At 36.3% G+C, this 24,859-nt stretch overlaps 1 protein-coding gene across 1 annotated transcript in view; it reads right to left on the bottom strand.

The window, feature by feature from the left end:
• The window catches only part of Ddr (discoidin domain-containing receptor 2), a 978,256-nt gene that overhangs the window by 180,985 nt on the left and 772,412 nt on the right, over positions 1 to 24,859 (bottom strand). The window contains exons 14-15 of the mRNA XM_073967242.1: positions 6,543 to 6,848; positions 5,291 to 5,383 (exon numbers count right to left, since the gene is read on the bottom strand). Coding sequence (XP_073823343.1) covers positions 5,291 to 5,383; positions 6,543 to 6,848 — 399 coding nt within the window. The remainder of the gene's footprint in view (positions 1 to 5,290; positions 5,384 to 6,542; positions 6,849 to 24,859) is intronic.

The raw sequence follows: 24,859 nt of genomic DNA, 5'->3' as shown, positions 1-24,859 counted from the left end.
ACTCCTTGAGAGCATTATCCGCGACAGACTTGAAGAGTACATAGAACGTGCAAAGGGCTTATCTGAAAGCCAATTTGGCTTCAGAAAAAAAAGATCTACGATCGATGCAATAAAAATGGTAACAGATATCGCAAGGGAAGCAATAAATGGCCAAAGCTGGAAAAAAGAGTATTGTGTTGTCATAACACTAGATGTTAAAAATGCCTTTAACACAGCTAACTGGGAGAATATTATAAACGCTCTGAGACGGTTAAACGTCCCGGCATATCTTGTGGCTATACTCAAGGACTACTTCCGCAACAGAATACTAATATACCAAACTGAGGAGGGTTTAAAAGAATACCGAATATCAGGAGGAGTACCACAAGGATCTGTTCTTGGACCTCTTCTGTGGAACGTAATGTATGATGGTGTCTTAAAGCTAAAACTCCCGGAGAGAGCAAATATTATTGGATTTGCAGATGATATTGCGCTAGTTATAGTTGCAAAAACAACCGAAGAAGCAAAAAATGTCTCAGAAGTCAGCATACAGTTGGTTAAATCGTGGCTGTGTTCACAAGGCCTAGCATTAGCCGATCAAAAAACGGAAGCTGTATTAATTACAAGCCGCAGAACTGTAGAAAGGATAAATATTCAAATCGGAGAATGTACAATCACAACAGCGGAAAGCCTGAAATACCTAGGCGTTATTATAGACAATCGTTTATCTTTCAAGGAGCATTTGAATTACGTAAAGGCGAAAGCCGGAAACACTTGTAAAGCGCTGTGCCGTATAATGCCAAACACGAGAGGTCCGAGATACTTAAAGAGAAAAATTCTGGCAGGAGTTACCAAAAATATTATTCTTTATGCAGCACCAATATGGGCGAAATCCTTGAGGTATGCCACTTATTACGAAAAGATTGGTACAGTATACAGACTGGCAGCACTACGTGTATGCTGTGCATATAGGACTGTTTCTGACGATGCAGCCTATGTTATCGCAGCTATGATTCCCATAGATATTCTTGCAAGAGAATCAGAATACGTATACAACTCAAGAAGCTCACAGGAAATAGATAATGAATCCGACGTCGCAAGAAGACGTAGCATTACCGAATGGCAAAGTAGGTGGTCAGCATCTACAAAAGGCAGATGGACGTATTCTCTGATAAGAAATGTGGACACATGGTCAAATAGGCGACATGGAGATCTAAACTTCTATCTCACCCAATTTCTCTCCGGACATGGCTGTTTCAGGTCCTATTTATACCGTTTTGGACTTGACTGCTCCCCTGATTGTCCCTGCTGCGTGGAACATGTAGAAGACCCATACCACGTTTTCTTTCTGTGCCCGCGATTCAGTGAAGAGAGGACAAATGTAGAGCGGCAAGTTGGTAGTGAGATATGTGTAGAAAACATAATCGAAATTATGATGACGTCTCTAAGCAATTGGGAGTATGTATGTGAGTACGTAAAGACAATAATATTGGAATTAAGGAGGCAAGACGATATTCGAAGAGAATAACAAATAGAAGTGTTCTATAGAAAATTCCCCCCTGCGACGAAATGCCTGTACGGCGGTACCGCAGGGATGGTGGATCAGAGTAAAGGGGTTATTTTAGCGTGTTAAAGTCTCGCTCAACTGGCGAAATCATAAACCCGGTAGCCAGAGTCTTTCGATGATTTTTTCACCGACAAAAAAAAAAGGAGGTTTCTATAGAATAGAAGACCTCCGTAGGAGGTTTATATAGAATAGAAGACCTCCGTAGGAGGTTTATATAGAATAGAAGACCTCCGTAGGAGGTTTCTATAGAATAGAAGACCTCCGTAGGAGGTTTCTATAGAATAGAAGACCTCCGTAGAAGGTATCTATAGAATAGAAGACCTCCGTAGGAGGTTTCTATAGAATAGAAGACCTCCGTAGGAGGTTTCTATAGAATAGAAGACCTCCGTAGAAGGTATCTATAGAATAGAAGACCTCCGTAGGAGGTTTCTATAGAATAGAAGACCTCCGTAGGAGGTTTCTATAGAATAGAAGACCTCCGTAGGAGGTTTCTATAGAATAGAAGACCTCCGTAGGAGGTTTCTATAGAATAGAAGACCTCCGTAGGAGGTTTCTATAGAATAGAAGACCTCCGTAGGAGGTTTCTATAGAATAGAAGACCTCCGTAGGACGTTTCTATAGAATAGAAGACCTCCGTAGGAGGTTTCTATAAAATAGAAGACCTCCGTAGGAGGTTTCTATAAAATAGAAGACCTCCGTAGGAGGTTTCTATAGAATAGAAGACCTTTGTAGGAGTTTTCTATAGAATAGAAGACCTCCGTAGGAGGTTTCTATAGGATAGAAGACCTCCGTAGGAGGTTTCTATAGAATAGAAGACCTTAGTAGGAGGTTTCTATAGAATAGAAGACCTCCGTAGGAGGTGTCTATAGAATAGAAGACCTCCGTAGGAGGTGTCTATAGAATAGAAGACCTCCGTAGGAGGTTTCTATAGAATAGAAGACATCCGTAGGAGGTTTCAATAGAATAGAAGACCTCTGCAGGAGGTTAGGAGGTCTCTATAGAATAGAAGACCTCCGTAGGAGGTTTCTATAGAATAGAAGACCTCCGTAGGAGGTTTCTATAGAATAGAAGACCTCCGTAGGAGGTTTCTATAGAATAGAAGACCTCCGTAGGAGGTTTCTATAGAATAGAAGACCTCCGTAGGAGGTTTCTATAGAATAGAAGACCTCCGTAGGAGGTTTCTATAGAATAGAAGACCTCCGTAGGAGGTTTCTATAGAATAGAAGACCTCCGTAGGAGTTTTCTATAGAATAGAAGACCTCCGTAGGAGTTTTCTATAGAATAGAAGACCTCCGTAGGAGGTTTCTATAGAATAGAAGACCTCCGTAGGAGGTTTCTATAGAATAGAAGACCTCCGTAGGAGGTTTCTATAGAATAGAAGACCTCCGTAGGAGGTTTCTATAGAATAGAAGACCTCCGTAGGAGGTTTCTATAGAATAGAAGACCTCCGTAGGAGGTTTCTATAGAATAGAAGACCTCCGTAGGAGGTTTCTATAGAATAGAAGACCTCCGTAGGAGGTTTCTATAGAATAGGAGACCTCCGTAGGAGGTTTCTATAGAATAGAAGACCTCCGTAGGAGGTTTCTATAGAATAGAAGACCTCCGTAGGAGGTTTCTATAGAATAGAAGACCTCCGTAGGAGGTTTCTATAGAATAGAAGACCTCCGTAGGAGGTTTCTGTAGAATAGAAGACCTCCGTAGGAGGTTTCTATAGAATAGAAGACCTCCGTAGGAGGTTTCTATAGAATAGAAGACCTCCGTAGGAGGTTTCTATAGAATAGAAGACCTCCGTAGGAGGTTTCTATAGAATAGAAGACCTCCGTAGGAGGTTTCTATAGAATAGAAGACCTCCGTAGGAGGTTTCTATAGAATAGAAGACCTCCGTAGGAGGTTTCTATAGAATAGAAGACCTCCGTAGGAGTTTTCTATAGAATAGAAGACCTCCGTAGGAGGTTTCTATAGAATAGAAGACCTCCGTAGGAGGTTTCTATAGAATAGAAGACCTCCGTAGGAGGTTTCTATAGAATAGAAGATCTCCGTAGGAGGTTTCTATAGAATAGAAGATCTCCGTAGGAGGTTTCTATAGAATAGAAGACCTCCGTAGGAGGTTTCTATAGAATAGAAGACCTCCGTAGGAGGTTTCTATAGAATAGAAGACCTCCGTAGGAGGTTTCTATAGAATAGAACACCTCCGTAGGAGGTTTCTATAGAATAGAACACCTCCGTAGGAGGTTTCTATAGAATAGAAGACCTCCGTAGGAGGTTTCTATAGAATAGAAGACCTCCGTAGGAGGTTTCTATAGAATAGAAGACCTCCGTAGGAGGTTTCTATAGAATAGAAGACCTCCGTAGGAGGTTTCTATAGAATAGAAGACCTCCGTAGGAGGTTTCTATAGAATAGAAGACCTCCGTAGGAGGTTTCTATAGAATAGAAGACCTCCGTAGGAGGTTCCTATAGAATAGAAGACCTCCGTAGGAGGTTTCTATAGAATAGAAGACCTCCGTAGTAGGTTTCTATAGAATAGAACACCTCCGTTGGAGGTTTCTATAGAATAGAAGACCTCCGTTGGAGATTTCTATAGAATAGAAGACCTCCGTTGGAGGTTTCTATAGAATAGAAGACCTCCGTGGGAGGTTTCTATAGAATAGAAGACCTCCGTAGGAGGTTTCTATAGAATAGAAGACCTCCGTGGGAGGTTTCTATAGAATAGAAGACCTCCGTAGGAGGTTTCTATAGAATAGAAGACCTCCGTAGGATGTTTCTATAGAATAGAAGACCTCCGTAGGAGGTTTCTATAGAATAGAAGACCTCCGTAGGAGGCTTCTATAGAATAGAAGACCTCCGTAGGAGGCTTCTATAGAATAGAAGACCTCCGTATGAGGCTTCTATAGAAGGAGGCTTCTATTGTATAGAAGACTTCCGTAGGAGGCTTCTATAGAAGGAGGCTTCTATTGTATAGAAGACCTCCGTAGGAGGCTTCTATTGTATAGAAGACCTCCGTAGGAGGCTTCTATTGTATAGAAGACCTCCGTAGGAGGCTTCTATTGTATAGAAGACCTCCGTAGGAGGCTTCTATTGTATAGAAGACCTCCGTAGGAGGCCTCTATAGAATAGAAGACCTCCGTAAGAGGCCTCTATAGAATAGAAGACCTCCGTAAGAGGCCTCTATAGAATAGAAGACCTCCGTAGGAGGCTTCTATTGTATAGAAGACCTCCGTAGGAGGCTTCTATTGTATAGAAGACCTCCGTAGGAGGCTTCTATTGTATAGAAGGCCTCCGTAGGAGGCTTCTATTGTATAGAAGACCTCCGTAGGAGGGTTCGATAGTATAGAAGACCGCCGTAGGAGGGTTCTTTAGTATAGAAGACCTCCGTAGGAGCTTTTGGTAGTATAGAAGACCTTCCTAGGAGTCTTTTTTTGTATGGAAGTCCTTCGTAGGAGGCATCCACAGAATATGAGTCCTCCGAGAGGGTATATTTTTCATAAAACTTATTGCTCATTGTGCTTTAAATTCCTCACTTTACCTTTAAAATTCTCAATTTCCAATTGAATAAAACTTTTCACATCTCCTAGTGACATCAAATCCTCTAACAAAGTCATTGATACCACACCGTAAGTATCAAAGTTAGTTGGAGAAACAAACCACACAATATCCCGAGACATGTTGTGTAACAACAACCTATCATATGCATGTACATACGTTCAAAATTAGAAAAGTATTGAAAACAATTTTCAAAAACTTACCTTGTTGCTAAATCTCTGTGCACGAAGTTCATTTGTTCCAAATACTTCATGCCCGATGCAATTTGTGTGGCAATGTAGACTAAACACCCGTAACTGCTTTAATGGCCAGTAAAGCGGTAAAAACGAAGTGGTGGTGGTGAAATGGGAAGCGGTTTTTGGCGGTTGTTGCAGGCATCATAAAATTTCGTGTAGATGTAGATGTTTTTAGCGATTTTTGAGGGGAACACGAGGATTTGGCAGTGAGATATATGGCCATTGGTACAAAATACAACATCAAAGTATCATCAATGGAAATGTCGATTTGTTGTAGCAGACATTGGCGGTGCCATTGGCATCAGCAGCAATATTAGCATTGCAAGTTGTCGAGGGAACATGTTTGGAACATTGGTACAATTTAACAAAGTTTGTACTTCCGGTTTCGGAAGTTTACGAGTGTGCGTGCGTCGTGCCACATAATCAGCGAGGTCATGTGTATTTGGTTATGTCGAAGTTGAAGAAGCAAGCAAAAGTTATCGACAAATTTTGCCCATTAAAGTTGTGGCAATTGGTTGTTGCATGGGTCACAGAGTAGAAGTTGGGAGGTTTGTTACAGACGTTGTAAATGAAATCAACACGAGACCGGAAATTTAGCACAAAAACCACACCACACCAACGATACCAGCAATGCAGTCATGTGGCGGTGGCATTGTTCAACACCATCAAGACGTTTCCCAACATCAGGCAGCCAACCAGTATTGCCATAAGTTCGCCAAACAGCAGCCCAAGAGTTTTCAATGTTGCCGCCAGCCAAAAGCAAAGCAATGCCATCGTCGTCATCATCATCATCACCACCATCATGGCCAAAACATTATGGACGAGAAAGTCGTTTAGTAGACGGTAGCGGAAACAAGATAAAGCGTGTCGAAAACGTAAAATATATATGGAAAAGGAAGAAAAAGAAGACACAAACAAAAACACACAGCATGAATGAAAGGAAACACATAAAATGAAATGAAAAGTTTTGCGTTTTTCGTCTAATAAACTTCTGTGCAGTCTTGGTGATAAAATATAATGTAATGCGTTTATATTATCACCCTCTCCCCTTACAGAATAGAAACCACATACAGGGAGAACGAGAAGGAAACACAAAACTTTTCAAGTTACAATATCACAATTTCTCGTTTTTTGTCGTCTTTTTTGGAGAAAACTTTTTTGATAATGACATTGCAAGCTGCTGATGCTACTGCAGTTAGTCTTGGCCGTCAATACCCACCTCAGCACATTGGTTTTATTCGACGCCGTTGTCGTCGACATTGTTGACCTTTTTGTTGTCTGTTGCTGGCCCACCACGCCTGCCTCATTTTCAGATATGTGTTCCTGCAGGAATTGATTTAAATCGCCCAGACAATCGCTGTAGTCCAGCACCATACATATCGGTTCATCTCGCAGACAGGCGCCCACCAGAGGCGCCACATTGACATCTTTTAAACGTGATAACTGTTTAGCTTTTAGGCGGAACTCTTTGCGCATATGATCAGGTGCACCAGGGCGGAGGGTGGCCACTGCAACGAGGTTTGTGCTGAAAGAAAGGAAAGGACAAAGAAGTCGAATGAGATTTTAAGGATAATATGGAATTTTTAAAGAAAATTTTTTCATGGGTCATAAATAAAGGTGGATTTTTTACAGAATATTTTTCCATCCACCATAAGAATAATGAACGTGGATTTTTTAAAGAAAATTTTTCAATCCACCATAAGGCTATTAAACGTGGATTTTTAAAGAAAATTTTTCAATCCACCATAAGGCTATTAAACGTGGATTTTTAAAGAATATTTTGTCATGGATCATAAATAAACGAGGATTTTTTAAAGAATATTTTTTCATGGTCCATAAATATACCTCAATTTTTCAATGAATATTTTGTCATGGGTCATAAATAAACCTGGATTTTTTAAAGAATATTTTTCATGGGTCATATATAAACGTGGATTTTTTAAGAATATTTTTCCTTGGTCATATATAAACGTGGATTTTTTAAAGAATATTTTTTCATGGGCCATAAATAAACGTGGATTTTTTAAAGAATATTTTTTCATGGGCCATAAATAAACGTGGATTTTTTAAAGAATATTTTTTCATGGGCCATAAATAAACGTGGATTTTGTATAGAATATTTTTTCATGGGCCATAAATAAACGTGGATTTTTTAAAGAATATTTTTTCATGGGCCATAAATAAACGTGGATTTTTTAAAGAATATTTTTTCATGGGCCATAAATAAACGTGGATTTTTTAAAGAATATTTTTTCATGGGCCATAAATAAACGTGGATTTTTTAAAGAATATTTTTTCATGGGCCATAAATAAACGTGGATTTTTTAAAGAATATTTTTTCATGGGCCATAAATAAACGTGGATTTTTTAAAGAATATTTTTTCATGGGCCATAAATAAACGTGGATTTTTAAAAAATATTTTTTTATGGGTCAAAAATAAACGTAGATTTTTTAAAATATATTTTTTATGGGTCAAAAACAAACGTGGATTTTTTAAAGAAAAATTTTTCTTGGTCATATATAAACGTGGATTTTTTAAAGAATGTTTTTTCATGGGTCACAAATAAACGTGGACTTTTTAAAGAATATTTTTTCATGGGTCACAAATAAACGTGGATTTTTTAAAGAATGCTTTTTCATGGGTCACAAATAAACGTGGATTTTTTAAAGAATATTTTTTCTTGGTCATATATAAACGTGGATTTTTTAAAGAATATTTTTTCATGGGTCATAAATAAACGTGGATTTTTTAAAGAATATTTTTTCATGGGTCATAAGTAAACGTGTATTTTTTAAAGAATATTTTTTCTTGGTCATATATAAACGTGGATTTTTTAAAGAATATTTTTTCATGGGTCATATATAAACGTGGGTTTTTTAAAGAATATTTTTTCATGGGTCATAAATAAACGTGGATTTTTTAAAGAATATTTTTTCTTGGTCATAAATAAACGTGGATTTTTTAAAGAATATTTTTTCTTGGTCATATATAAACGTGGATTTTTTAAAGAATATTTTTTCTTGGTCATATATAAACGTGGATTTTTTAAAGAATATTTTTTCTTGGTCATATATAAACGTGGATTTTTTAAAGAATATTTTTTCTTGGTCATATATAAACGTGGATTTTTTAAAGAATATTTTTTCATGGGTCATATATAAACGTGGATTTTTTAAAGAATATTTTTTCTTGGTCATATATAAACGTGGATTTTTTAAAGAATATTTTTTCATGGGTCATATATAAACGTGGATTTTTTAAAGAATATTTTTTCTTGGTCATATATAAACGTGGATTTTTTAAAGAATATTTTTTCATGGGTCATAAATAAACGTGGATTTTTTAAAGAATATTTTTTCATGGGTCATAAATAAACGTGGATTTTTTAAAGAATATTTTTTCATGGGTCATAAATAAACGTGGATTTTTTAAAGAATAATTTTTCATGGGTCATTAATAAACGTGGATTTTTTAAAGAATATTTTATCATGGGTCATAAATAAACGTGGACTTTTTAAAGAATATTTTTTCATGGGTCATAAATAAACGTGGATTTTTTAAAGAATATTTTTTCATGGGTCATAAATAAACGTGGATTTTTAAAGAATATTTTTTCATGGGTCATAAATAAACGTGGATTTTTTAAAGAATATTTTTTCATGGGTCATAAATAAACGTGGATTTTTTAAAGAATATTTTTTCATGGGTCATAAATAAACGTGGATTTTTTAAAGAATATTTTTTCATGGGTCATAAATAAACGTGGATTTTTTAAAGAATATTTTTTCATGGGTCATAAATAAACGTGGATTTTTTAAAGAATATTTTTTCATGGGTCATAAATAAACGTGGATTTTTTAAAGAATATTTTTTCATGGGTCATAAATAAACGTGGATTTTTTAAAGAATATTTTTTCATGGGTCATAAATAAACGTGGATTTTTTAAAGAATATTTTTTCATGGGTCATAAATAAACGTGGATTTTTTAAAGAATATTTTTTCATGGGTCATAAATAAACGTGGATTTTTTAAAGAATATTTTTTCATGGGTCATAAATAAACGTGGATTTTTTAAAGAATATTTTTTCATGGGTCATAAATAAACGTGGATTTTTTAAAGAATATTTTTTCATGGGTCATAAATAAACGTGGATTTTTTAAAGAATATTTTTTCATGGGTCATAAATAAACGTGGATTTTTTAAAGAATATTTTTTCATGGGTCATAAATAAACGTGGATTTTTTAAAGAATATTTTTTCATGGGTCATAAATAAACGTGGATTTTTTAAAGAACATTTTTTTAATGGGCCATAAATAAACGTGGATTTTTTAAAGAATATTTTTTCATGGGCTATAAATAAACGTGGATTTTTTAAAGAATATTTTTTCATGGGCTATAAATAAACGTGGATTTTTTAAAGAATATTTTTTCATGGGCCATAAATAAACGTGGATTTTTTAAAGAATATTTTTTCATGGGCCATAAATAAACGTGGATTTTTTAAAGAATATTTTTTCATGGGCCATAAATAAACGTGGATTTTTTAAAGAATATTTTTTCATGGGCCATAAATAAACGTGGATTTTTTAAAGAATATTTTTTCATGGGCCATAAATAAACGTGGATTTTTTAAAGAATATTTTTTCATGGGCCATAAATAAACGTGGATTTTTTAAAGAATATTTTTTCATGGGCCATAAATAAACGTGTATTTTTTAAAGAATATTTTTTCATGGGCCATAAATAAACGTGGATTTTTTAAAGAATATTTTTTCATGGGCCATAAATAAACGTGGATTTTTTAAACAATATTTTTTCATGGGCCATAAATAAACGTGGATTTTTTAAAGAATATTTTTTCATGGGCCATAAATAAACGTGGATTTTTTAAAGAATATTTTTTCATGGGCCATAAATAAACGTGGATTTTTTAAAGAACATTTTTTCATGGGCCATAAATAAACGTGAATTTTTTAAAGAATATTTTTTCATGGGCCATAAATAAACGTGGATTTTTTAAAGAATATTTTTTCATGGGCCATAAATAAACGTGGATTTTTTAAAGAATATTTTTTCATGGGCCATAAATAAACGTGGATTTTTTAAAGAATATTTTTTCATGGGCCATAAATAAACGTGGATTTTTTAAAGAATATTTTTTCATGGGCCATAAATAAACGTGGATTTTTTAAAGAATATTTTTTCATGGGCCATAAATAAACGTGGATTTTTTAAAGAATATTTTTTCATGGGCCATAAATAAACGTGGATTTTTTAAAGAATATTTTTTCATGGGCCATAAATAAACGTGGATTTTTTAAAGAATATTTTTTCATGGGCCATAAATAAACGTGGATTTTTTAAAGAATATTTTTTCATGGGCCATAAATAAACGTGGATTTTTTAAAGAATATTTTTTCAGGGTTCATAAATAATTTCATCCATCATTACAACAATACACGTGCATTTTTATACCCACCACCATAGTATGGAGGGTATATTAAGTTTGTCATTCCGTTTGTAACACATCGAACTAATCATTTGCGACCCTATAAAGTATATATATTCTTGATCAGGATAAAATTCTAAGACGATCTAGCCATGTCCGTCTGTCCGTCTGTTGTAATCACTCTAGCGTCCGCAATAATTGAGATAGAGTGCTGAAATTTTGCACCCGAGGGTCCTTTTTCCATAGGCAGGTCAAGTTCGAAGATGGGCTATATCGGTCCACTATTTGGTATAGCCCCCATATAACGGTACCTCCGGATTTGAGGTATTTTGACGCTCTTCGACACATTTGCAAACCGAATTAGCTATAATTTGGCACTTAGGGTTCCTAGTGATCAAACAACTTATATCCCAAAGGATATGGGCGTAGGTCCATGTTTTGGTATAGTCCCCATATAACGGTACCTCCCGATTTTCGGTATTTTGAGAATTATAGCCACAATTTTTAACCGAACTAGCTGTAATTTGCCATTTGAGGTTCTCAGTGGTCATGAAATATATCCACCAAACATAGTCAACATAGGTCCATGTTTTGGTATGGCCCCCTTTTAACCGTACCTCCCGATTTTCGGTATTTTGAACACTTTAGTTAAAAATTTTAACCGAACTAGCTGTAATTTGACATTTGAGGTTCTCAGTGGTCATGAAACATCTCCACGAAACATCGTCAACATAGGTCCATGTTTTGGTATAGCCCCATATATCGGTACCTCCCGATTTTCGGTATTTTGAGAATTTAGCTACAATTTTTATCCGAACTAGCTGTAATTTGCCATTTGAGGTTCTCAGTGGTCATGAAATATCTCTACCAAACATCGTCAACATAGGTCCATGTTTTGGTATAGCCCCTATATAACGGTACCTCCCGATTTTTGGTATTTTGAGAATTTTAGCTACAGTTTTTAACCGAAATAGCTGTAATTTGACATTTGAAGTTCTCAGTGGTCATAAAACATCTCCAACGAAACATCGTCAACATAGGTCCATGTTTTGGTATAGCCCCCCTATAGCGGTATCTCCCGATTTTCGGTATTTTGAGAATTTTAGCTACAGTTTTGTCTATTCAAAAATAATCGTCAATATAGGTCCATGTTTTGGTGTATCCCCCCATATAACTGTACGTCCCGATTTTCGGGAATTTTCAGTGGTCACGAAATTTCTTCACTAAAATTCGTCAACATGGGTCCATTTTTGAGGGTCTACATTGTTTTGATGAAACTACTCTCAATGTGACTCTATAAGTTCCCTGCAGCTATAAAACTTTTCCGCCAAAAAATTTAAAGATAAGTTGACTCTTTGATATAACTCCGTAGGTGGTACCTTTCACCTAGCTCAACACATTTTTTAGATTAGATTAGATAACACTGTGCAACAAAATGGAGGTGAAAGTCTGGGGCACGAAAAATTCCTCTTGGGGAAGAAAGGCCTTGGTGAGTATATTATGAACCCCGAAGGACAGATCCGCCTTGAGTCGAACTTCCGCGTTATGGCGTGATGAACTTTTTGTTATATATTTGTTCACTGTTGCTAAGTGCTCTACAAAAACAACAAACAAAGATATAATGCCAATTCATGATGGCTTACAGGGTATCTTGCAAAAACTTCATCACGCCATAACTCGGAAGTTCGACTCACGGCGCATCTGTCCTTCGGGGTTTTTAATATACATACACCAATGGCTTTCATCTCCAAAAGGAATTATCTCTGCCCCAACATTTGTGTTCACAGTGTAATTTAAGCAAAAGTGGGAGGCAGTAGGAGTCTATCCATTGTCGAAAAGTTGTTCCACCTAAAATTGTGAAAGGACCTTAACTATTTCATTTTAATTAAGACTATTTTATGGTGGAGGGTATAAAAAGTTTGACCAAGCCGAACTTAACGACTTTTAATTTGTTTAAAGAACATTTTTTCCTACAGCATCACAGCAACAAACCTGGATATGTTAAAGAATATTTTTTTCTACAGCATCAAATCAACAAACGTGGATTTTTTAAAGAATATTTTTTCCAACAGCATCAAAGCAATAAACGTGGATTTTTTAAAGAATATTTTTGTCCAACAGCATCAAAGCAATAAACCTGGATTTTTTAAAGAATATTTTTTGATAATATTTTTCTAATATCGTTTCAAGTATCCATGACATAATTTTTGGGGAAAATAAATCACTTTCGTGCCTGTCTTGTCACCACTCAAAAATAATGACATTAAAACAAGTTATTAACATTTCATTTGAAACTTTGATTCAATAAACTGAAAGTATTTTCCTAGGGTTTTTGCTTAGACAAAATGTGATATGTTTCCCATAGTCCTCCGAACATCTCTCCGTTTTTATTCCCCACCCAAACATTTATGGTTATAAAACGTGTAAAAACAGAAAACTTCAAGTTTTTATTTTGTTCTGTTATTATAACCACAACAAAAAAGTTTGTCAATAAACCTCCCAAAGCAAAGGCGGAAAATGCAGATGAAAATTATGATAGAAAACTTAAATGATGTAAAACAAGCAATACAACAACAAAAAAGACAAATCTAAATAATAATAAAAAACTTTTTGTACTAAGAAAGAAAAACTATTTAAATTATTAGAAGAAGTAAAAAAGTTAAAGAACTCTATCATAAACAAATACTTGTACATCAAATGGATGCCAACTCCTCCACCTCCGATGAAGCCGATTTACTGTCTGGCAATCACAACTACTCCCAACTATAAATTTACAGATATCTATGGCAACCAACTAAACAGCTCAACAACTGCAAAGTACAGTGGAAACTTTTACCAGCTCCAGTCACAAATGTATAGTTTTAATACCCAGCTAGTCATAACCAAATATTCAGCAGAAAAATATCTTGCAGTAATTATCAATGTTGTAAGAGTTCCAGATTTTATGATACTTTTCATGATACTTTTCATGGAGTTTCCACTGTAGCTATATTAAAACCATTCCAAGAAGTTTTCAAATTCATGTTCTCAAAAGTAATGATTGCATATTTTCTAGCCACAAAAACCGTTTGCAAGAAACTAAAAACTTTAAACATCTTGAATTGATGAGAAACCTAATGATGAGCTTGCTTAAGTTGAAGATGATGATGATGATGATAAAAATAACAATGACTATGTTGAAAAGCCACAATACCTTAAAATAATTAAGAATTTTTTTGACATAGAAAAACTTTGTTTTCCTTTTGCTTACCTGGCTTCCCCTGGCAAAGTAGAGCCGCTCTACAAAGTTAACTCTTTTGATAGTTAAAGGGGCTGCTGATGGTCTCTAGCCAGAAAACCACTTAAGGCCTGCTATATATAACGGCTCAGGTATTTTTTATATATAACCGAAGGCATCTTGCTGGAACAGAAAACCGCGTAGGGTCTTGAATATACAGCAGAGGGCCTCTTGTGTTCTTCTAGAGACCATCTTTAGAAGCCTTCTATAGACAACGGGAGACCCCTTAAGATCTTCCATAGAAAACAGAAGACATCCTGAGGTAATCCATACACAACAAAGGTCTCCTGAGATATTTTATATATAATCGAAGGCCTCTTGAGGTCTTCCATAGAAAACAGAAGTCCTCTTGAGGCCTTCTATAGAAACTATAAAACCTCTTGAGGGCTGCTGTGGATAACAGACGTCCTCAAGTGGCCTTCTATAGTAAGGAAACCTTCCTAAGACTTCTATGGACAATAAAAGACCCCTTGTCATTTATATACAACAGAAGACCTCCTGAACAACAGAAGACTTTTGAGGTCTACTATAAATAAAAGAAGTCCTTTTAGTGTCTTTTATGGAAAAGGGGAGACCTTTCGAGGTAATTTATGGACAACAGAAACTTTTCGAAATCTTCTATGGAGAACCTCTTAAGGTCTTCTACAGCCAAGGTCATCTGTGGATAATAGAAGACATCTTGAATAATTCCGTAAACTACAAAAGACCTTTTGAAGTCATATATCGACAACTGAAGATATCTTGAGGTCTTCCGTGGACAACAGATGACCTCTTGAGGTCTTGTGGACAACAGGAGATCTCTTGACAACTGATGAAATCTTGAGGTCTGGTGTAGTCAGACAACAGAAGACCTTCCATAAACAACAGTAGACCTCTTGAAGAGATTTTGAGATCATATATGACCAACAAAAAACCTCTTAAGGTCTTCAATGAACAATAGAAGATCTTTTGAGGTCTTCAATGGAACAGGAGGCATCTTGAGGTCTTCAATGGACAACAAAAGGACTTTTGAAGTCTTCTATAGACAACAGGAGACCTCTTTATGTACTCAATGGACAACAGAAACCCTTTTTGAGGTATTCTATAGACAAGAAAATATCTCTACTGTACAAAACAGAAAACCTCATGGCCAATGGAAGATGTCTTGAGGCCCTCTATGGACAACAGGTTCTCTATGGGCAACAGAAGACATCTTGAGGTCTTCTATGAACAAAGGAGGACCTGTTGAGGTCTTCAATGGGAAACAGACGATCTTTTGAGGTTCTCTATAGAAAACAGGAGACTGATTTAGGTATTCTATGGATAAAAGAAGACCTCGTAAGGACTTCTTTGGACAACAGAAATCCCCTTGAGGTATTCTATGGACCTCGTAAAGCCTTCTATGGAACAGAAGGCCCCGTTTGGCCTCCTATGGAAAACAGAATACCCCGTGTGGCCTTCTAAGGGAAACAAAAGACCCCGTTTGGCATTCTAAGGAAAACAGAAGACCTGGTGAGGTCTCCTATGAGCAACAAAAAAGACCTCTTGAGTTCTTCAATGGAAAACAGAAGACCTTTTAAGGTCCTCTATATAAAACAGGAGACTGCTTTAGGTATTCTATGGACAAAAGAAGACCTCTCAAGGCTTTCTTTGGAGAACATAAAACTCCTTGAGGTATTCTATGGACAACAGAAGACCTCGTAAGGCCTTCTATTGACAACAGAAGACCCCGTTTGGCCTCCTATGGAAAACAGAAGACCCCGTGTGGCCTTCTAAGGAAAACAAAAGACCCCATTTGGCCTTCTTTGAGCAACAAAAAAGATCTCTTGAGTCCTTCGATGGAAAACAGAAGACCTTTTGAGGTCCTCTATAGACAATAGGAGACCTCTTACGGTGTTCCATGGACAACAGAAGACGTTTTGAGATATTCTATAGCCAACAAGATGTCTTCCATGGACAGCAGAAGAACTCAAGAGGTCATCTATAGACTCTTGAAGTCTTCTATGGAAAATATATGACCTCTTGAGCCGTTATATGGACAACAGCCTACCTAAAATGTCATGGAGTCTTCCATAGACAACAGAAGACCTCTTGAGGTCATTTATGGACAAAATAAGACCTTTTGAAGTCTTTTGTGACAATCAAAAGACGTCCTGAGGTTTTTTATAGACAACTTAAGACCTCTTGAGAGCACCTGGAGGTCTTCTATGGGCAAACTGAAGACCTCCTGAGGTTTTCTATAGACAAGAGAAGACCTCTTGGAGGTCATCTATAGACTCATGAAGTCTTCTATGGAAACAGAAGACCTAGCTAAAATGCCTTGGAGTCTTCCATAGACAACAGAAGACCGCTTGAGGTCATTTATGGAAAAAATATGACCTTTTGATGTCTTTTGTGACAATCAGAAGACGTCTTAAGGTGTTCTATAGCCAACTGAAGACCCCTTGAGAACACCTTGAGGTCTTCCATGGACAAACTGAAGACATCCGAGGTTTTTTATAAACAATAGAAGACCTCTTGAGAACACCTTAACGTCTTCTATGGACAATCTATGACAATCCGAAGACCTCTTGAGAACGCCCTAAAGATCTTCTATGGACAATCTGAAGCTCTCTTGAGTTCTTCTATAGACAGCAGAAGGATTCTAGAAAGAGACTTGGAGTTTTCCATAGACAACAGAAAACCTCTTGAGGCCCTCGATAGCCAACAGAAGACCTTTTCTGGTCTTCCATGGATAACATAAGACCTCTTGAGGTCTTCCATGGATTATAGAATACCTCTTAAGTTCATGTATGGTTAGCGGAAAGCCTCTTGAGGTCATTTATGAATAACTGAAAAAGTTGTAAGGCCTTCTGGGACAAATCTGAAGACCTCCCAAGGTTTTCTATAGACAACAGAAGGCCTTGGGGTCTTCTATGGAAAAATTTAAGACCACTTGAGGTCATTTATAGATAACATATCTCTTAATATTATTTATGTACAAAGGTAATTCTTTCGAGGTCTCCTATGACAATCAGAAGAACACCTGGCCTTGAGATCTTCTATGGGCAATCTTGAGGTCCTCTTTAGGCAACAGAAAGCCTCTACAGAGCACCGTGGAGCCTTACATAGACAACAGAAGACCTCTACAGGTTTTCCATGGATAACCGAAGTCATTTATTGGGAACGAAAAGCCTCTTGAGGTCATTTATGGACAACTGGAGACCTATTGAAGCCTCAGAAGACCTCCCGAGGTCTTCTATAGACAACAGAAGACCTTTTAAAACGCCTTGAGATCTTCCATGGACAAACTGAAGACCCCTTGAGGTCTTCTAAGACAATCAGAACACCTCTTGAGGTCTTATTAGGCAATCAGAACACACAAAAGAAGAATTCTTGCGGTATTTTTTAGACAACTGAAAACCTCTTGGGAATGCCTTGAGGTCTTCCATGGACAACAGAAACCCTCTTTAGATCATCTTTGGGGAACGGAACGCCTCTTGGGATTTTCTATGAAAAAATCAGAAGACCTCTTGAATGTCTTGAAGTCTTCCATAGACATTAGAAGACATCTTAAGGTCCTAGGCAGCCAACAGAATACCTCTTTGGGTCTTCTATGGGCAATCAGCAGTTCTCTTGAGGTCTGCTATAGACAAAAACCCTCTTGAGGTCTTCTATGGGCATGGTTAAGAAAAGACCTACTTAGGTCATTTACGGACAACGAATAACCGTTTGAGGTCATTTGTGGACAACATCAGACATTTTGAAGTTTTTTATGATAATCAGAAGGCATCCTGAGTTTTTCTGTAGACAGCTGACGATCTCTTGAGAACGGTTTGAGGTCTTCTATGGACAAATTGAAAACATCTTGAGGTAATTTATGGACAACAATAGACCTTTAGAGGTCTTTTAAGACTTTCAGAACTCCTCTGGACGTCTTTTTTAGACAAAAGAAGAATTCTTGCGGTCTTCTTTAGACAACGGTTTAAAGATTTTTTCAAGAGGACATTAAGCAACAATGGAGTAGATTTTTAAAGGATGTTTTCAAGAGGACATCAAGCAACAATGGAATGGATTTTAAACGATTTTTTTCTGGAGGACATAGGAGACATAGGCGTGGATTTTTAAAGATTTTTTTGCAAGAGGACATCAAGCAACACATTCGTGGATTTTTAAATATATTTTTCAAGAGGATATCAGGCATCGCATGCGTGTATTTTTAAACAATTTCTTCAACAGGCGTTTATTTTCAAAAAATGCTTTTAAAAGGACATCAGACATCGCGAATTTTCAATGAATTTTTTCAAGAGGACATCAGGTAACACAGGCGTAGATTTTTAAAGATATTTTTCAAGAGGATATCAAGCAACACAGTCGCGGATTTTTAAAGAATTTTTGAAGAGCACATCAGGCAACATAGGCTTGGATTTTTAAAGAATTTTTCAAGAGGACATCAGGCAACACTGGCTTGGATTTTTAAAGATCTTTTCTAGAGGACATTAGGCAACACTGACGTGGATTTTTAAAGAATTTTTCATGAGGACATCAGGCAATACAGGTTGTGGATTTTTTAAGTTATTTTTCAAGAGGATATCAAGCAACACAGTCGTGGATTTTTAAAGAGGACATCAGGCAACATAGGCTTGGATTTTTAAAGAATTTTTCAAGAGGACATCAGGCAACACAGACGTAGATTTTTAAAGATTTTTTCCAGAAGACATTAGACAACACAGACGTGGATTGTTAAAGAATTTTTCATGAGACCAGAAGGTTTATCCTTAGAAGGCAATAGAAGACTTCTCATAGAAGAACAATAGGTTTTCACATAGATGTCCAAAAGAACTTCGAATAGAAGGTCTCCCAATAGAATACAAGCATGTGTTTTGAAACGTGGTTTTCTTGTCGGCTGGGGTGTGTTCAGTCGCGTCCAGGGTCTCCATAAGGACCCACTAAACCTTACGAAATGAAGAGATTAGTATTCTGCCTTTCCTTTGGGTTAAATCGGGGATTTATTGATTTACAATCTACATTTGTTTAAATGCAAAAAGAATAAATTCAATGGGTATATGTTTGGATTAATAGTTGGCGTGAGAATTATGCAGACTCGCTGAGGTTTGGCAGCTGAGGAGCTCGGGTTGATAGTGATTTCTTCTTCGAGGAAAACGGTATTGTCTGTGTTCGGGTGTGAATGATCGCGAACACGATGATAACACGATGCGTTACGGTGTTGACACGATGGATTCGTCGGTCGGGTTTTAGTCTAGGGCTACGGTCTTGTTTCTACAGTGTACTACTATTACCCAAACAGTGGAACAGTTGACCCAAATGCCTTGTGGAACTGGAACAGATTGCTCGAAAGCCGAATGGAACAGATTGCTCGAAAGCCCTGTAGAACTGAAAAACCCGAAGGTCCAATGCCGAATGGGACAGATGACCCGAAGGCCCTGTAGACCTGAAAACCCCGAAGGTCCAGTGCAATGTATTAGCCACCACAATTTCGCGGTATGAAGTGAATGCGAATTATTCACTCGTACACTGTAGTGAAATTTACCAAAGTGTGGCCTGTTATACCACTAGTATCAGGTAGAAATAATGTATGGTGGTGCATTGTTAAAGCTCTGTTCCTGTCTGACTACAAGGGGTTTCTTGGTAGTAGTTGTTGTGTTATGTACGTGATCATATTGTCTTCCGATAGAAGACCAGTAATCGTGGATTTTTTTATATATATTTGCATCCATCATCAGGGCAACAAACGTGGATTTGTTAAACAATATTTTTTCATCCATCATCAGACCAATAATCGTGGATTTTTAAAGAATATTTTTTCATCCATCATCAGACCAATCATCGTGGATTTTTAAAGAATATTTTTTCATCCATCATCAGACCAATAATCGTGGATTTTTTAAAGAATATTTTTCATCCATAATCAGACCAATAATCGTGGATTTTTTATACCCTCCACCATAGTATGGAGGGTATATTAAGTTTGTCATTCCGTTTGTAACACATCGAACTAATCATTTGCGACCCTATAAAGTATATATATTCTTGATCAGGATAAAATTCTAAGACGATCTAGCCATGTCCGTCTGTCCGTCTGTCCGTCTGTCCGTCTGTTGTAATCACTCTAGCGTCCGCAATTATTGAGATAGAGTGCTGAAATTTTGCACCCGAGGGTCTTTTTTCCATAGGCAGGTCAAGTGCGAAGATGGGCTATATCGGTCTACTTTTTGGTATAGCCCCCATATAACGGTACCTCCGGATTTGAGGTATTTTGACGTTCTTCGCCACATTTGCAGACCGAATTAGCTATAATTTGGCACTTAGGGTTCCTAGTGATCAACAAACTTATATCCCAAAGGATATGGGCATAGGTCCATGTTTTGGTATAGTCTCCATATAACGGTACCTCCCGATTTTCGGTATTTTGAGAATTTTAGCCACAATTTTTAACCGAACTATCTGCAATTTGACATTTGATGTTCTCAGTGGTCATGAAACATCTCCACGAAACATCGTCAACATAGGTCCATGTTTTGGTATAACCCCCATATAACGGTACCTCCCGATTTTCGGTATTTTGAGAATTTTAGCTAAAATTTTTTACCGAACTAGCTGTAATTTGCCATTTGAGGTTCTCAGTGGTCATGAAATATCTCCACCAAGCATCGTCAACATAGGTCCATGTTTTGGTATACCCCCATATAACGGTACCTCCCGTTTTTCGGTATTTTGAGAATTTTAGCCACAATTTGTAACCGAAATATCTGCAATTTGACATTTGAAGTTCTTAGAGGTCATGAAACATCTCCACCAAACATCGTCAACATAGGTCCATGTTTTGGTATAGCCCCCATATAACGGTAACTCCCGATTTTCGGTATTTTGAGAATTTTAGCTAAAATTTTTTACCGAACTAGCTGTAATTTGCCATTTGAGGTTCTCAGTGGTCATGAAACATCTCCACCAAACATCGTCAACATAGGTCCATGTTTTGGTATACCCCCATATAACGGTACCTCCCGTTTTTCGGTATTTTGAGAATTTTAGCCACAATTTGTAACCGAAATATCTGCAATTTGACATTTGAAGTTCTTAGAGGTCATGAAACATCTCCACCAAGCATCGTCAACATAGGTCCATGTTTTGGTATAGCTCCCATATAACGGTACCTCCCGATTTTCGGTATTTTAAGAATTTTAGCCACAATTTGTAACCGAAATATCTGCAATTTGACATTTGTGGTTCTCAGTGGTCATGAAACATCTCCACCAAACATCGTCAACATAGGTCCATGTTTTGGTGTAGCCCCTATATAACGGTATCTCCCGATTTTCGGCATTTTGAGAATTTTAGCTGCAATTTTTAACCGAACTAGCTGTAATGATCGGTATTTTGAGAATTTTAGCTACAATTTTGTCTATTCAAAAATAATCGTCAATATAGGTCCATGTTTTGGTATAACCTCCCATATAACTGTACCTCCCGATTTTCGGGAATTTTCAGTGGTCACTAAAATTCGTCAACATGGGTCCATTTTTGAGGGTCTACCATGTTTTGATGAAACTACCCTCAATTTGACTCTTGAAGTTCCCCGCAGCTATAAAACTTTTCCGCCAAAAAATTAATGTTAGGTTGACTCTTTGGTATAGCCCCGTAGGTGGATCCGCCGTGAGTCGAACTTCCGCCTTATGGCGTGATGAAATTTTTGTTAGAGACCCTGTGGGCCATCAGGAATTAGCGTTATATCTTTGTTTACTGTTGCTTAAGTGCTCTACAAAAACAACAAACAAAGATATGATGCTAATTCATGATGGCTTACAGGGTCTCTTGCAAAAACTTCATCACGCCATAACGCGGAAGTTCGAATCACGGTGCATCTGTCCTTCGGGATTTTTAATATACACACACCAAGGGCTTTCATCTCCAAAAGGAATTATCTCTTTCCCAACATTTGTGTTCACAGTGCAATTTAAGCAATAGCGGGAGGCAGTAGGAGTCTAACCATTATCGAAAAGTTGTTCCACCTAAAATTGTAAAAGAACCCTAATTATTCCTTTTTAATTCAGACTATTTTATGGTGGAGGGTATAAAAAGTTCGGCCCGGCCGAACTTAACGACTTTTTACTTGTTAAAGAATATTTTTCATCCATCAAGGTATTTTTCTGGCTGCGTCCCTGACTCAATATATATATCACTAAAACACCTTTGCATCAAAGACTCATCACATAGATCTAAGGATCCCAGAAACTTCTATACCCTCACCTCAAGATTCCAAAGTTCTCTCATTTACTTCGCAGTTACCAAATATAGACGATGGAAGCGTTCGCTACCTTTCAATGATGCTTTCCCGCTGAGATAAGTTTAATCAGCATAGTTGCATTGATTTAGCTTTTACATTTGATGGAGCAGTATTAAGTTTTTTGTTGCCACGCAAAAGCTTACCTCCATTTATTGCAAGTTGATTTTGAGACGCTTGAGACTATTTTTCGTATAAGCCAAAATGCACGCAGTCATCTTCGAGTCCATTTTGATATATGAAGTTCATATTAATATATTTTTATAAAATATTTAACAAATTTTTTATAGATATTTTAACAGTCCTACTTGGGAATCCTATTATATGCATGAACTGAAATAATCATTAAAACTCACATACAAATGTTTTGGTCTCTCAAGTTTGCGTTATATGCAAGTTGTGGTGGCATAGTCTAATCTGTATAAGACAAGAGAAGGTATGTGTCGATAAAGTTATCTTAAAAGCAATACACCTGAACAGCGAAGGTAATTTTGTGATCAACCATGGTTTGAGGTCTTTCCAGAACTAACCTCATGTGATGAATATTTGAAAAGTATTTAAAGTGTCGGTGCATAAAACCAGCAAAAACAACAACAGCAACTTATGAAGCGAAAAACTTTTAAATTTTTTTCCAACTGTCTGCCAGTTATCAAAAATTCCATTAAATTTTTAGTTTTATTGTAGAGACGACGGTGTTGTTGCTGCTGCTACTGCCACGACTTCAACGGCAGCCGGCCTGCCACAAATGTTCTACAAACTTCATTGCATACTTTTTATACATATTGTTGTCGTCCTCGTTGTTGTTTTTACTGTTTTATTTTAATTTTTCAACCACAATTTTTCAATATCCACACTCCTTCACTTTCACATATTAGCCACACGTGTGCATGTGTGTGTGCTAGTGTTGCTCTATAATGGAATTTAGTTTTCATATGTTTACCATGGTGTTGGTGGTGTTGTTGTTGCTGGTAAGGTATGTAGCTGGTAGGTGGAGTAGTTTGTTGTGGCCGTATAGCTTTAATTGGAGTTTGGTTAGTTTTAATAAAAATGAATGCAATTAATTGAAACATCATTTGGTTGCGAATGAACGAATAGAGTGTGGCAACAACGTACAGACAGGAGTTGGAGCCACAAAAAATAACTAGGAAACTATCTGAAACCGCAAACAATTATTTGAGTCGAATACCAGGCAATGATTTTTTTCCTCGATGGAATTTTTATTAAGTTTTATTATTTCGGTTTATTAATAAATAACAACAATAATAATGATAATTTGAATATTTGGCTAAATAAAAAGTAGTCTACAGTTTATTCCTTTTGTCCGCATATTAAAAATTTGTTGGGGTAGAAGGGCCCCATTAAAAAATCTTTAAAAAATTCACTTTTATTGCGGTGATGATGGATGAAAAAATATTCTTTAAAAAATCCACGTTTATTGCTGTGATGATGGATGAAAAAATATTCTTTAAAAAATCCACGTTTATTGCTGTGATGATGGATGAAAAAATATTCTTTAAAAAATCCACGTTTATTGCTGTGGTGATGGATGAAAAAATATTCTTTAAAAAATCCACGTTTATTGCTGTGATGATGGATGAAAAAATATTCTTTAAAAAATCCACGTTTATTGCTGTGATGATGGATGAAAAAACATTCTTTAAAAAATCCACGTTAATTGCTGTGATGATGGATGAAAAAATATTCTTTAAAAATCCACGTTTATTGCTGTGATGATGGATGAAAAAATATTCTTTAAAAACTCCACGTTTATTGGTCTGATGATGGATAAAAAAAATATTCTTTAAAAAATCCACGTTTATTGGTCTGATGATGGATAAAAAAATATTCTTTAAAAAATCCACGTTTATTGGTCTGATGATGGATGAAAAAATATTCTTTAAAAAATCCACGTTTATTGCTGTGATGATGGATGAAAAAATATTCTTTAAAAAATCCACGTTTATTGCTGTAATGATGGATGAAAAAATATTCTTTATAAAATCCACGTTTATTGCTGTGATGATGGATGAAAAAATATTCTTTAAAAATCCACGTTTATTGCTGTGATGATGGATGAAAAAATATTTTTTAAAAAATTCCCGTTTATTGCAGTAGTGATGGATGAAAAAATATTTTTTAAAAAATCCACGTTTATTGCTGTGATGATGGATGAAAAAATATTCTTTAAAAAATCCACGTTTATTTGTCTGATGATGGATAAAAAAATATTCTTTAAAAAATCCACGTTTATTGGTCTGATATTGGATTAAAAAATGTAATAAAAAGTTGAAAAGTCCTTGAAGAAATACTCCTGAAAAATCCTAATTTATCCGCCCAACCTAAGACAACCTACATTCCCCTCCCCGAATTTTCCATCCACTGTTTGAATACCCTTATCTTAAATCACCTTTACAGTCTGGCCATTTGTCCATCACCGACGACGACATTCAACAAAATTGTATGTCAATGAAACGAAGAAAAAAACTTACAACCAACTTAAAATGACCACAATTATAATAAATGTGTTTTTGTCTGGGCCTTTTTT

This window comes from Musca autumnalis, unplaced genomic scaffold (genome assembly GCF_047663935.1).
Source record: "Musca autumnalis isolate F117 unplaced genomic scaffold, ASM4766393v1 scaffold_2, whole genome shotgun sequence".
Lineage (NCBI taxonomy): Eukaryota > Metazoa > Arthropoda > Insecta > Diptera > Muscidae > Musca > Musca autumnalis.
The sequence above is the reverse complement of the archived record's forward strand: the minus strand, read 5'-3'. Positions and strand labels throughout refer to the sequence as shown.